The sequence below is a fragment of the Hydra vulgaris genome, chromosome 04, assembly GCF_038396675.1.
Source record: "Hydra vulgaris chromosome 04, alternate assembly HydraT2T_AEP".
Taxonomy (NCBI): domain Eukaryota; kingdom Metazoa; phylum Cnidaria; class Hydrozoa; order Anthoathecata; family Hydridae; genus Hydra; species Hydra vulgaris.
Genome location: NC_088923.1, coordinates 48,227,278 through 48,239,978, shown reverse-complemented (window position 1 = coordinate 48,239,978; position 12,701 = coordinate 48,227,278). Strand labels below are relative to the sequence as shown.

The window sequence follows — 12,701 nt, the reverse complement described above, 5'->3', positions numbered from 1 at the left end:
ATGATTTTAAAATTAAATAAATATTATATAAAGGTCTAAATAAATATCATAAACAATTTAAATATTATTGAACTGTAAAATTCATACAAATAAAAGTTATAATGAAACAGATATTGATAATAATAACAATAATAATTGAGTATATATAAATATAACAATATTGTATACATTAAACAACCTACACTTACAACATTCACACACTCTATCAAACTGTATCTAGAAAGATTTTCCATAATACAACTGCCATTAAAAACTTGCAACTGTGTTAGATGAACTTATAATACAAGTTATAAAATCCTATGCAGTAGTAGTAGAGCGCTTGCTTCATAAGCAAGAAGTTCTGAGTTTGATCCCCACTATGTCTCTAGTATTACAGGGGGTTAACTTGTTTCTCCATGCAGCAATCTTGTTTGTCAAGGTTCATATTTCAAAGTTAAAAAGTTGAGAGAGGGTTGTCCCACAATTAAAGTAGCCTCATCAACTGTAGTGGTCTTTCCGGCCCGGGTAGGTGAATTAACATTAATATAAAAAAATGTTTTATATAATAATTTAATGAAAGCCAATGCGCTGCATCGACAACAATGGCCTATTATCTCTTTCGATTCCTGCAGAACAGAAACACTCTAAAAACTATAACAATAAATGTCAACTAAAACATAATTATTTAATCAACTATTCATCTTATTGATGTTATTTTTATAAACAAAATTACAAAATTTTGAACTTTGAAACTAAACAAAAAAAAAATCAAATTTTTTTATCAAAGAAAAACTGGATATATAAATAAGAAAAAATATTGTTATATAGACTTGATTGAATAGTTGAAAAGTTTCTGAAAGTATAGTTAAAATAACTAGAGCCATAAAATACACATATTTAGTTCTAATTTTAGGAACTGAAAGATGAACTATCAAATAAAGAGCATATGTAATATGAAGGCATAGAATATATATTGAGGCACCTTCTAATGAAGAAGTACTTTCAATGCAATCTTTAACATAAATTATTGTAGGGACTACTAACAAAATAATAATTGAAGGTAAAATACCAGCAAGAATACTCATATGTACTTTTTTAATTTCACAATCTTCTGAAGCATTTATTTTTATTATGTTGATCATAATAAAAAATAAAAAAGGCATACCAAAAAATATATACTGGTATACAGTTAAGACACTCAGAGTTGATATGGTAGCTAGAAGCATAAACTTTGTAAACTTCATTTGGTCCAATTCAGTTACTGAAACTAAAGGTGTTAGTAAGACACATAAGGCAATAATAAACTTTTTAACTAGGCTGTGCCAAACTCCTGAGAGAAAAAATGATATAAAAACTAAAAACGTTTCAATCCAAACTGCTCGAGTAATAACATCAATATCAAATTTAAACAATAATCTGGTTGACAACATAAGCAAAGTCAATGAAACAACAAATAAAGTCGACTGAAAGACATTAAACTGACCTAATTTAGAAAATTCAGCAAGGGATTTCAAAATACAAAAAAGAATTGTAATACGCAATATTTTTGCATAATTGAATTTAAAAATCTGCCCAAAAATTGCTACAAAATCAGGTTGAATCCGCACATTAATGGAAGATATGTTTTCACTCCAAATCATAAGATAAACATGTTTGTCATAATATTTATTGTAAGGCTTCCCTTTAAAAAGTTTAAGTGAAATTGATTCACTGCCATTCAATAGAAAATATTCAATATCTGAAGTAAATGGAGAAAAAAGACCTACAGTAGCTTGAAAGGAATAATTATTGTTGAATGTCAATTTATAAGCTTGCCATGTTTCAATAAAACCAATTAAATTTATTTTAATAAAAAATGATTTCTGGAAATGAAACAATTTTTCTTCATTTAACAAAAATGGAATATTTACTGAGAAAAAATTAGTTTCATCATAAGCTTGAACAAAAACTTCTTTATTGCTGCCATTCAATATTGTAACACTTGAATTCACATAAAAATAAAAAGAAGACTTTTTATGAGTCGGAAACGTGTAATATGGAAAAACACAAGCTGAATTGTCGCATAATAAAACCCACTCACTCAATGAACCTTCAGATGATAAAATTATTCCATGACCATGAATAGAGTATAAATTAAAGCAGCTTTTGTTTGCATGGAAAGAACTCATAGTATTCTCAACCTGGATAGAAACACAATTGTTTCTTGGAGCACTGTGCTTCAAGTCTGCATTAAAAAAAATACTGTCGAAAACCTTTAGTCTACGACTATGACTTTTTGACACTTGCTTTGTTTTAAATGCAATCATCTTAAAAAAACAACGTGTAAGTGCGCGGACTAACTCATTACACCACACAATACATTGGTGGTCAGTAGATCTCCAAATGTGGGGAATACTTGTTGTCAGTGAATACCTCTGATTTTTATTCAAAGTTTTTATAAAACATAAATCACTGCGAACCAAATAATCTCGAAATCCGCCAGCAATAGACAAAAAAGTTGTGTTAAATAACTTTCCATTGCTTTCACGTATCCAATAATTGTTCACTTCTTTGTAAAACTCATAAATATAGTTATCTAGAAACAAAGGAGCTTCTTTTTGTGGAGTTGCTAAACTGATAATAGTATTTATTAATGAAGCATCAAATGAGGACAGGGTGTATAAACCACGTATAACTACACCCCCCATTGAATGACCAACAGCAATAATAGAAGTTGGTCTTAAAGAAACAGGTAGGTGAGAGTAGCAATTAAATATTTGTGTTATAGCATGTTGAAGGAACTTTGTTTGTCGATATAGAAACGGACCATACAGAGCAGAAAGTTCTTCTTTGAAATCTACACTAAAATAATTAAAATGATGCACAGATTTCTCAGATTTACGAAGGGATACAGAACCAAGAGAGCGAACCTAAAATGAAAATTAAAAAAAGTCATACTCTTTATTTCATCATTTTATGCATACCATTATTCTTAATTAAATAATGAATACCATACATTATGCATAAATACATTACATATATATATGTATATATAACACATCATATATATATATATATATATATATATATATATATATATATATATATATATATGTATATATATACATATATATATATATATATATATATATATATATATATATATATATATATATATATATATATATGATGTGTTATATATACATATATATATGTAATGTATTTATGCAGGTCATTAGGTAAAAATCAACAAAAATGGAGCTATTTCACACACCAGGTTTTTGGCAAAGACATTTTGCTACATGAAACTCAAGTTGCATTTACCCCAAATCAGGCCGGCTCTTATTCTGAATGAAAAAATATTGTAAAAAAAATCAATAGAATGGATGACTACATTTCTCTCTCTAGAGTTTTTCTCTGTGGTTTTTGACATACGAGTTTTCTGATTGTGAAGTTTTCAAATTATTAGTTTTGGTTTATTCTTAATATTTATGAATAATATATGTCATAAAAGTAACAAATTGTTTAAAAACAACGGTTTGCAAAAAGGTTCAAGTTCAGATGTAAAAAAAAAAAATAATAACTCTAAACCAATTTTTTTTCCTTAAAGACAGACTTTCTTTAAAATCAGAAGAAATATAATAAAAATAAAATCAATTAAAATTTCTCGCAATAATAAATAGAATTTTGTTCTCAAGGGAGTTGTTTTATTTAAAAAGTTGTTCTATAAAATAATCTACCTTTATTTCTTAATGCCTCTAGAGTCTAACTTCTGAGATAATATACGAGACTTAGTAAACTGAGAATAATCGACCTTAGCATAAGACAGCACCTTTTTACATCAATTTCTTGCAATAATAAGCAGGCATTTGTTTTCAAGAGAGCTGTTCTTTTAAAAAAGATGTCAAAAATTAAATGTAATAAGATTTTAGCATCATCATTTTAAACTTTGTTTTGTCTAAATTGGATTATTTTAATTTACACTTTTTAGGTCAATGAAACTATTGGCAGATATGTCATTATACTGAATATAAGCTTGCTGCAGATGTGGTATTAAAATCATGGTAAAACCATACCATGGTAACAGATCCAAACCATACAAGGTGTTTGGATCCAATAATCATGGTGTTAGCGCTAACATCTTCTGACAGAGATCACTACAAAGAAATAGTAAAAGTTATCAATTTAACCCAAAAGGAGGTCCAAAATGATGTAAAAACAGTTAAAATAAAAACTAAAATACTTCTAAAAGCAGATTTTCTTTTTTTAAAACATCTTCGCTTCCAACAAGGCTGCAAGCAGCCACTAATTAAAGTTGGAAGTTACTGAAAGAGAAAAGATGAAAGTTGTAATGCAAGATAACCATTGACGGATGACTTGAAGGATTGCAAATTATATGAATCAGGAAAGCATGATGAAGGAAGCAAATTCCAAAGAGCTGATGTGCGAGGAAAAAAACTAGACGAATAAGCGTTTTTGGAGCACTTAGGAAGAGTCACAGAAAAAGAATGAGACTTAGATGACTTACAAGTAACACGAGAATGAATTTTAGTAGATGGAACAAGAGACACTAGCTCTTCAGAGCAGTGCCCATTATAGTATTTGTAGAAAAGAGAAAGAGAAGCAACATTACGACGATGTGATAATGGTTGGAGGTTGGCTGCAAGAGCAGGTCCAACTATGTTTACAATGCATTTTTGCACCTTGTCTAAAAGAGAAAGGGCATCATTAGAAGATCCGCCCCAGATATGGCAACAGTATTCCATACAAGGCCGGATTTGAGATTCATAGAGATAGAGAATAGAATCATGAGTAAGAAAGTGTGAGGCATGATAAAAAGATGCAACCTTAGCAGATGCTAATTTTGCAACAGATTTGATATATACGGTTTCCAAGAAAGATCGGAAGTAAGAGTTAATCCTAGAAGATGAAGAGTAGGTGACTCATTAAGTACATCACCGTTCATAAATATAGGAAGATCTAAATTATTGCAATAACGATTGGCTGAAAAAAATTGAGTTTTATCTGTATTGAAGTTCACCAGCCACTGTAAGCCCCATGCTGTGGCAGAAGTGAGATCCTTTTCAAGCTCAAATGACCCCTCCAAGCAATCAGAGAGTGTTGGTTTTTATCACGACAAGAATAAATGGTAGTATCATCAGCAAACAATGCCACCTTAGATGTGAGAACATCTGGAAGATGGGTAATGCATATTAAAAAAAGTATAGGGCCTAGGATAGAACCTTGAGGAACCCCTGAAGTTACAGAATAAGAAGAAGAGTGCTGTCCATCAAGGACAACTTTTATACTACGATTGGAAAGGAAGGATTCATTAATCTTAAAGATGTTGCCAGATACACTATAAGAAGAAAGCTTATGGAGAAGACCAGCATGCCAAACTTTATCAAAAGCTTTTGAAATGTCAAAAGTGATGGCCTTAACCTCTCCCCCTTTATCTAATGCACGATAAAACCTGTCAGTTATAACTGTTAGCAAATCAGCTGTAGAACGAGAAGATCGAACTCCATATTGATGGTCAGAAAGTAAGTTATTAGATTTAAGATAAGAATTTAAGTGTTTGTTAATTAAAGATTCAAAAATTTTGCTTATGATAGGAAGAAGACTAATGGGACGGTAGTTAGACGAATCAGATCGCTCTCCAGAATTTTTGAAAATAGAGATAAGAGATGCCGCTTTCCAGCAGGCCGGAAAACAAGACTCTGACAAGCACTTGTTGAATAGTTTTGAGAGTATAGACGACAGCACCGGAGAACACTTCTGCAAGACAATAACAGGTATGTTGTCCGGACCACAAGCTGCAGAGGAGTCTAGGCAGGAAATCACTTTAGATACAGATGCTGAAGTGATATGAATGTCAAGCAATGGATCAACCTGTTTGTTGGCAATATCAAGTAGAAGGCAACTAGTGGAATCAAGAGATGATATTGATGAAAAGTTTTTAGCAAACAACTCAGCTTTGTCTTTAGGTGAGGTGACAAAGTCTGAAACATACAAGAGAGGTGGAATTATAGATTTGCCCTCACGAGAGCCTAATTTTTGAGATGAGAAACGAGATTTCATGAACTGAGAATAGCGGGTTTTGGCGTTAGACAAAACCTTTTTACAATTGTTTCTAGCAGTAATAAACAGACACCTGTTTTCTGTAGAATTGTTTTGCTGACAAATATGGAAGTAATGGTTTTGATTATCAATCGCAGCAGCACAGTGTGAGGAAAGCCATGGAGGAGAGTGAAGCTTGACCTGGAATCGTCGAGAGGGAATAAAAGATTCCATGCCAGCCTGAATCCACGAAGTTATGTAAGATGTGCATTTGTCGACAGGAAGACAAAAGATTTCTACGCAAGAGCCATCACAAAGAAAATCACAGAAAGAATCCCAGATCAAGAGATCAAACTGTGATCAGAAGCACCAAAGGGTGAATATGTAGAAACTGAGCACTAATTAGAATCAGAAACAAGACATAAGTCGAGTAGAGAAGGTAAATGATTCGGGTTGTCAGGAAAGCGAGTTGGAAAGTTGACTATTTGAGAATTGTGAAAGGCAAAAGCTATGGGTTTTAATGCCTGCAGAATTACTGACACTAGAGCCAAGCCATTAAGAGTGGTGAGCATTAAAGTCACCGACAACAACTATATTGGCTGATGGATAAAGAGAGAGGCCTTGGTCAATATGATCAGAAATAACATCAAAAAGAGCGCAGTCTTGAGATGGAGAGCAATATAGAAAAAATAGAAAGGTAATAGAGTGAAGTGGTGCTAAACGAAAGCACATAAAAGAATAGTCTGTGGATTCAAACCTAGTTCACGACAAACGGGTGAATTCTTACAAATGTAAATGCCCAGGCCAAGCATGTGACTATTGGAGTCTTTACGAATTAAAGGAAGAAAACCATCAACACTAAGATCGCAAGATGAGACAGCTGAACTTAAACTAGTCTCAAAAAGAGCAAGTAGGTCTGGTGAACTTAGAAAGAGATAAGACTCAATAGAAGAAAATTTACTTCGAAGACCACGAATATTAGTGAATGATAGGCTTAGAGAACTTGGTGATGATGATGGTTTTTTGTGTTTCATAGTTTTTGGTACTTTATTCATTTTAAAATTAGATTGAAGAATTTGACTCAAAGTATAGATAGTACACAGAACGCTGTTTAATAGCCCAAGCAATTGCCTCACAAAGGGCTCCAAATGTGGCCTCAGCAATGCACACCAAAAGTACAAACAGGGACACCATCCATGCGCAACATGGCACTGTTAATACTTTGATATTTTTAGCTGTTGATGGAATCAGCCTCTCTGAGAGCTACCACAGAGTTCGAGAAACCTGACTACCAGCCAGCCTCAGCACCATAAAACTGAGTTTTAGAGCTGTACCCTCATTAGGAGATAATAGAATGAGTTGTCTAGTCACAAAAACAGAGAAACAAGTAAAACCCATGAACTGAGTCAAGAAGATCCAGCATTCAACATTCTAAACTGGAAACAATGTATTAAAAATACATCTGCGCCGGCCTAATAGATGAAGTAGGGGTGGGAGACAGGTCAACAGAAAGAATCTGTTTACCCCTTTGTTGATAAAGACCAGCCACTAGGTCTTGAATTGTATATTTCATCAGACTCCTGGGTAATTTGAGATATTCTAGGTCATAGGGGTCATAGCTTGTAAAAAGGTCTAGGTCATAGGGGTCATAGCTTGTAAAAAACCATTAAAAAAGAGTGTTTTCAAGGTGTTAACTTTGGCAAATTAATTTTTTACACTTTTTCTTATTTCACTGCGTTGTAAGTATGTCTGAATTACAACAACAAAAATGTTTTCAGATTCTGAGGAAAACAGTCCTTTCCAGTTTTTCCAGTGAGTGGGCACTTGCTGGAAAAACTGGAAAGGACTGTTTTGGAAAAACATGGTGGAATATATATATATATATATAATTGTTAAATTTGATATATATATATATATATATATATCAAATTTAACAATTTAGATATAACAATTTGATATATATATATATTTATCAAATTTAATAATATATATATATATATATATATATATATATATATATATATATATATATATATATATATTTATATATATATATATATTTATATATATATATATTTATATATATATATTTGCTTCTAGTCAGCGTTTTCAGTTTTTCCAGCGAGTGGGCACTCTCTCTATCTCTCTCTCTATATCTCTCTCTCTCACTCTCTTTCTCTCTCTCTCTCTCTCTCTCTCTCTCTCTCTCTCTCTCTCTCTCTCTCTCTCTCTCTCTCTTCTCTCATATATATATATATATATATATATATATATATATATATATATATATATATATATATTTATATATTTATATATATATATTCATATATATATTTATATATATATATATTTACTTCTAGTCAGCGTTTAAGGGGAAATGTCTTTTTTGTTCCTGTTATGTATTTTTTTTATATACTTTTTTATCATATATATATATATATATATATATATATATATATATATATATATATATATATAAATTAGTAAAAAACACTTATCTAACTTTTATCTTCGACTTGAAGTTTCACCATTGCTGGATCATCAGGAAGAGTTACTAAATCTCAAAAAAAATTCAATTTATAGAAAAAAATATTTTACAGGAAGTTATAAATTATTATAAAATATTTTTAATTACTATATTTTTTTGTTAACGGGAAGTTACAGAAAGTAATTATGAAATAATTTTCTTTGGAATGGGCATAGTTTAATTTGGTCATTTGTTTTTATAACTTTTTAAGAGGTATTTATTTTCGAAATTAATTTTTTTAGAAATTAATTCAGATTTTTTATTTAATAAATTTTCTTGATTCAAATGAGTAATTATTTCAAATTTTTCTTGCAAACATAGCATACATTTTTTGGAAATGTTATTATAGGCAGGGGCAGATTTTAGAATACACCATTGTAAATTAAAATTTTTATTTTTTTCTTTTAAATCCCAAATATATTTTGACAGCATAGTCTCTTTTGAATATTTTTTGTGTTTAAACGATTGTTTGTGGTTGGCATAACGTTTTTTCCATTCCCCTCGGTTAAGCCAATATATTGTTTATCAGGGTAGTTTTGTGAGGAAACAATGCACTTGTAAATTACATTTTTCGAAAGGCATTTTCCATTTAGAGGGCAATCTATTTTTTGTTTACAATTACAATAATCAGTGTTTTTTTCTTTTATATGTTCATTTTTATTAATTAACGAGTAGTTGTGGCCTTTTATAATTCTTTCTAAATTTTTTGTACAACTATAACTTACTTTAATGGTATTTCTGTTAAAAATCTTATGTAATTTATTAGAGGGAGGAAAATGTTTGTCTTCTAATTTTAGAAAAATTTTACCTATATTTGTTGAAACATTCTTGCTGTACGGGGGGTTGAACCAAATTATGTTTCTATTTCTATTACGCTTTTTTGCAATTTTCTTTTCAAATTTTAGCTCGAAATTTTGAAAGCCACTTTTTTTAAGGGCATCTTCATAAACGCGTTTAGAGGAGTTAAAAATATTTTCATTAGAAGAGTTTTGGTTTAGCCTATTGTTAATTGAAATTAAAAATAAGATAAAAAGAAGATAAAAGTTAGATAAGTGTTTTTTACTAATTTATTGCTCTGTTCTTTAAGTAAAATACACTAACATAATTTACATATATATATATATATATATATATATATATATATATATATATATATATATATATATATATATACAATGTTTTTAATTCATCTGAAAATTTTACTTTTTATGTTTTAGTACTTTTTACTTTTTACCAAATAAAATTCATATTTAAACTTGTTAAAAAATATTATTAAAAATGTATGTTATTTTAATTTATATTTAAAAATAATTTCAAAAAATCAATAAATTAATAACAAATTAAAATATTGTAAATTTTGGTATCAGCAACAATACCATATTATTATAATACTAAGCAAAAAAAATTATATACTTTAATTGTAAAACTATCTGCTTATAGCTAACCCCTCACCCGACATGCTTATAGCTACCCCACCTCCATGCAAAAATAAAACTACCTGCTTATAGCTACCCCCATTTCCATGCACAAATAAAACAGGAACTCCATCTAATTTGTATTTTCCTTGCATGTTTTTTAAATACGTTGCATAGCTTCCCTCTCCATATATGAAAAGTGAATACTTGGCAAACTCATGCTGCACAACATTCGGCATGGTCAATTTAATGAATTCTGGTTGCTCATACATCCATGTCATTCCACACCTACAAAATTAAGCATTTTGTTAAATTTTTTAAAAACAGTTCCATGTAAACTTGTGAAAAAAAATTTATGTAAAAAAATTGTTTATTTGCATTTTAAGAGAAATAACATAATAAGATAAAGTATATATTTTTTATGATATATTTATATTTGTTTTTTTATGTCTTTATTTACATAAAAATTTAAATTAACAAAATAAATTTATTATAAATTAGTGAGTAAATAAATTTAGGTTAAGATTGTATTAATGATTATTGCACCATCATATTTATTGTTATGATGTACAAACGTGTGACATTAAATACATCTTTTTAAGATAGATATTTTTAATCTATATTGTATGTTGACATTAAATCCATCTTTTTAAGATAATTGAGTAATCTATGTTGTATGCTGACATTAAATACATCTTTTTAAGATAACTGAGTAATCTATATTGTATGTTGACATTAAATACATCTTTTTAAGATAATTAAGTATTCTATGTTGAAACATAGAAACATAAAATGAAATTAATATTGCATAAATTGTAATTAAGAAACACAATACATAATTCATAACATGAAATATGTAATTAAGAAATGTAGGATGTAACTAAATAGTTTAACATATAAAGATATTGTCAATTTCCACAAAGTTATTAACAGATCTCAGTTAGACAGCAACTTAGTTATCACTCTCAGGGCTCAATATAATGGTCGGACATCGCTGCCCCCTGGACTGGCTTTAAGAACTGATTTATGGGGGCAACCAACCATTGTTCATTTTTACTGAAAAAATCAACAATGGTTTAAGTCCTCCTCTAGCAGGTCTCAAGAATGGTCCAAGGGGTGGCGATGTCCAACCGTTAAACTAAGCCTTGCACTCCACTCCATATTTAAAATTGTTACATCATCACACAGCTGTGTGAAACACAAGCACAGTCATCACCAATTACGTTTTTGCCACAATAAAAATACATCAGAATATTGAATCTGTTGTTCAACAGTCCTAGCACTAAATACAGATGTAATTGGATTCATGTTTTTAAAGTTAATACTAATATTGAACTATTTCGATTGGCATTAGGTTGTATAGCGTCTTGAAGGCAACAACTAAGCTTGTAAATTTTCAAACACACTTTCCAACTAAGTGCAAAATCTGCATTGACTGTTATTGAACTGAATCCTCTAAAAAGTTTTTTTCCATCTCTAATCCTCTAAGAGTTTCTTTCCATCAAAACTTAGTAAATAAAATAACAATTTAAATTCTCTCTTCAATTGCTTAAGGGAAAGTCTTTTTATATATACCTAAATCAATAATTAAACATTATATGCGAACAGATTTAAAAAAAATTAAATTATAATAATTAGGAGACATTTTTGAGCATGATAGCAAATAGGATATGATTGCAAAAAGGACCAAAATATGATAATAATGAGCAATTTTAATTTAAAATTTATAAAACATCCTGTATATCATCACATAACACAATCTTCTTTCAACCCAATAACTACTGCTGGTGCATACTAAAATCTAAACTTAATATGTCCATAATGTATTATGTCCGACCATTTAAAATAAACTTATCATAATCTTTAGTTAAGCACTCTACAACTACAGTTTATGAATTTTCAATTACACAATACAGTTTCTTATTTATATGGTTTGTCTCTTATTTAAGCAATACAATTTCATATTTACATGTTATGTTTCTTATTTATGTGATACATTTCTTGATTACACATTAAGATTTCTTAATTATAACGTTCTCATTCTCAATATTTCCACATCTAGTTTTAAATATGAAAAAAACACATTAACTTACCGGTTTTCTTCAACTTTGTAAGATATGTCATATAGTGCAACAGACAAGAAAGCTACAGCAATAACAATTCCAAGTTGGTTGTAAAAAAACATTATAAAAACTAAAAACTTTTTTATTTTTTATTTAAATTGATTTTTTTATTTAAAAACTTTTTTATTTAATGGTAGAAACTGTTAAAAACATAAAAACTGTTTATGAATATAAAAATTGAATAATAATTAAAATAGAAAAATTAAATAATAATGAATTATAAAAAATAAATAATAATGACGGTATGTAAAAATTTAATAATAAAATTGAAGCCAAAAAAAATATCTACCAATTACAAAAATAAATTATTGTCATAAAATATAAATATTTGTTGCCAATAAATAATAAAAAATATCAAATAACAACTTCAAATATATCAAAATATACTAAATCATAATATATATTTTTGTATACCTGATAAATATATCAAAAATATTTATCAGGTATATCAAAAAGATATTTATTTTACTTTATGTAACTTGTTCTACTAATATATACAGGAGTATTATTATACTACAGGAGTGTACCCTCATAGCCATTTGGTGGCACAGGATGACTCATTTTCTCGAAGGGCGACTGAAATTAAAAAAAAATGCCTGTCAGTAGCCCGGCAGGACA

At 29.2% G+C, this 12,701-nt stretch overlaps 1 protein-coding gene across 1 annotated transcript; it reads right to left on the bottom strand.

Moving 5' to 3' along the window:
- Window positions 1–663: 663 nt before the first annotated feature.
- On the bottom strand, window positions 664–12,243 carry LOC101241757 (uncharacterized protein F58A4.6). Its single transcript, XM_065796519.1, has 3 exons — window positions 12,054–12,243; window positions 10,044–10,248; window positions 664–2,888 (listed from the first exon to the last, which is right to left on the bottom strand). Exons 1-3 carry the CDS (start codon window positions 12,143–12,145, stop codon window positions 732–734), a joined length of 2,454 nt encoding a protein of 817 aa, XP_065652591.1. The 5' UTR covers window positions 12,146–12,243; the 3' UTR covers window positions 664–731.
- Window positions 12,244–12,701: the final 458 nt, after the last annotated feature.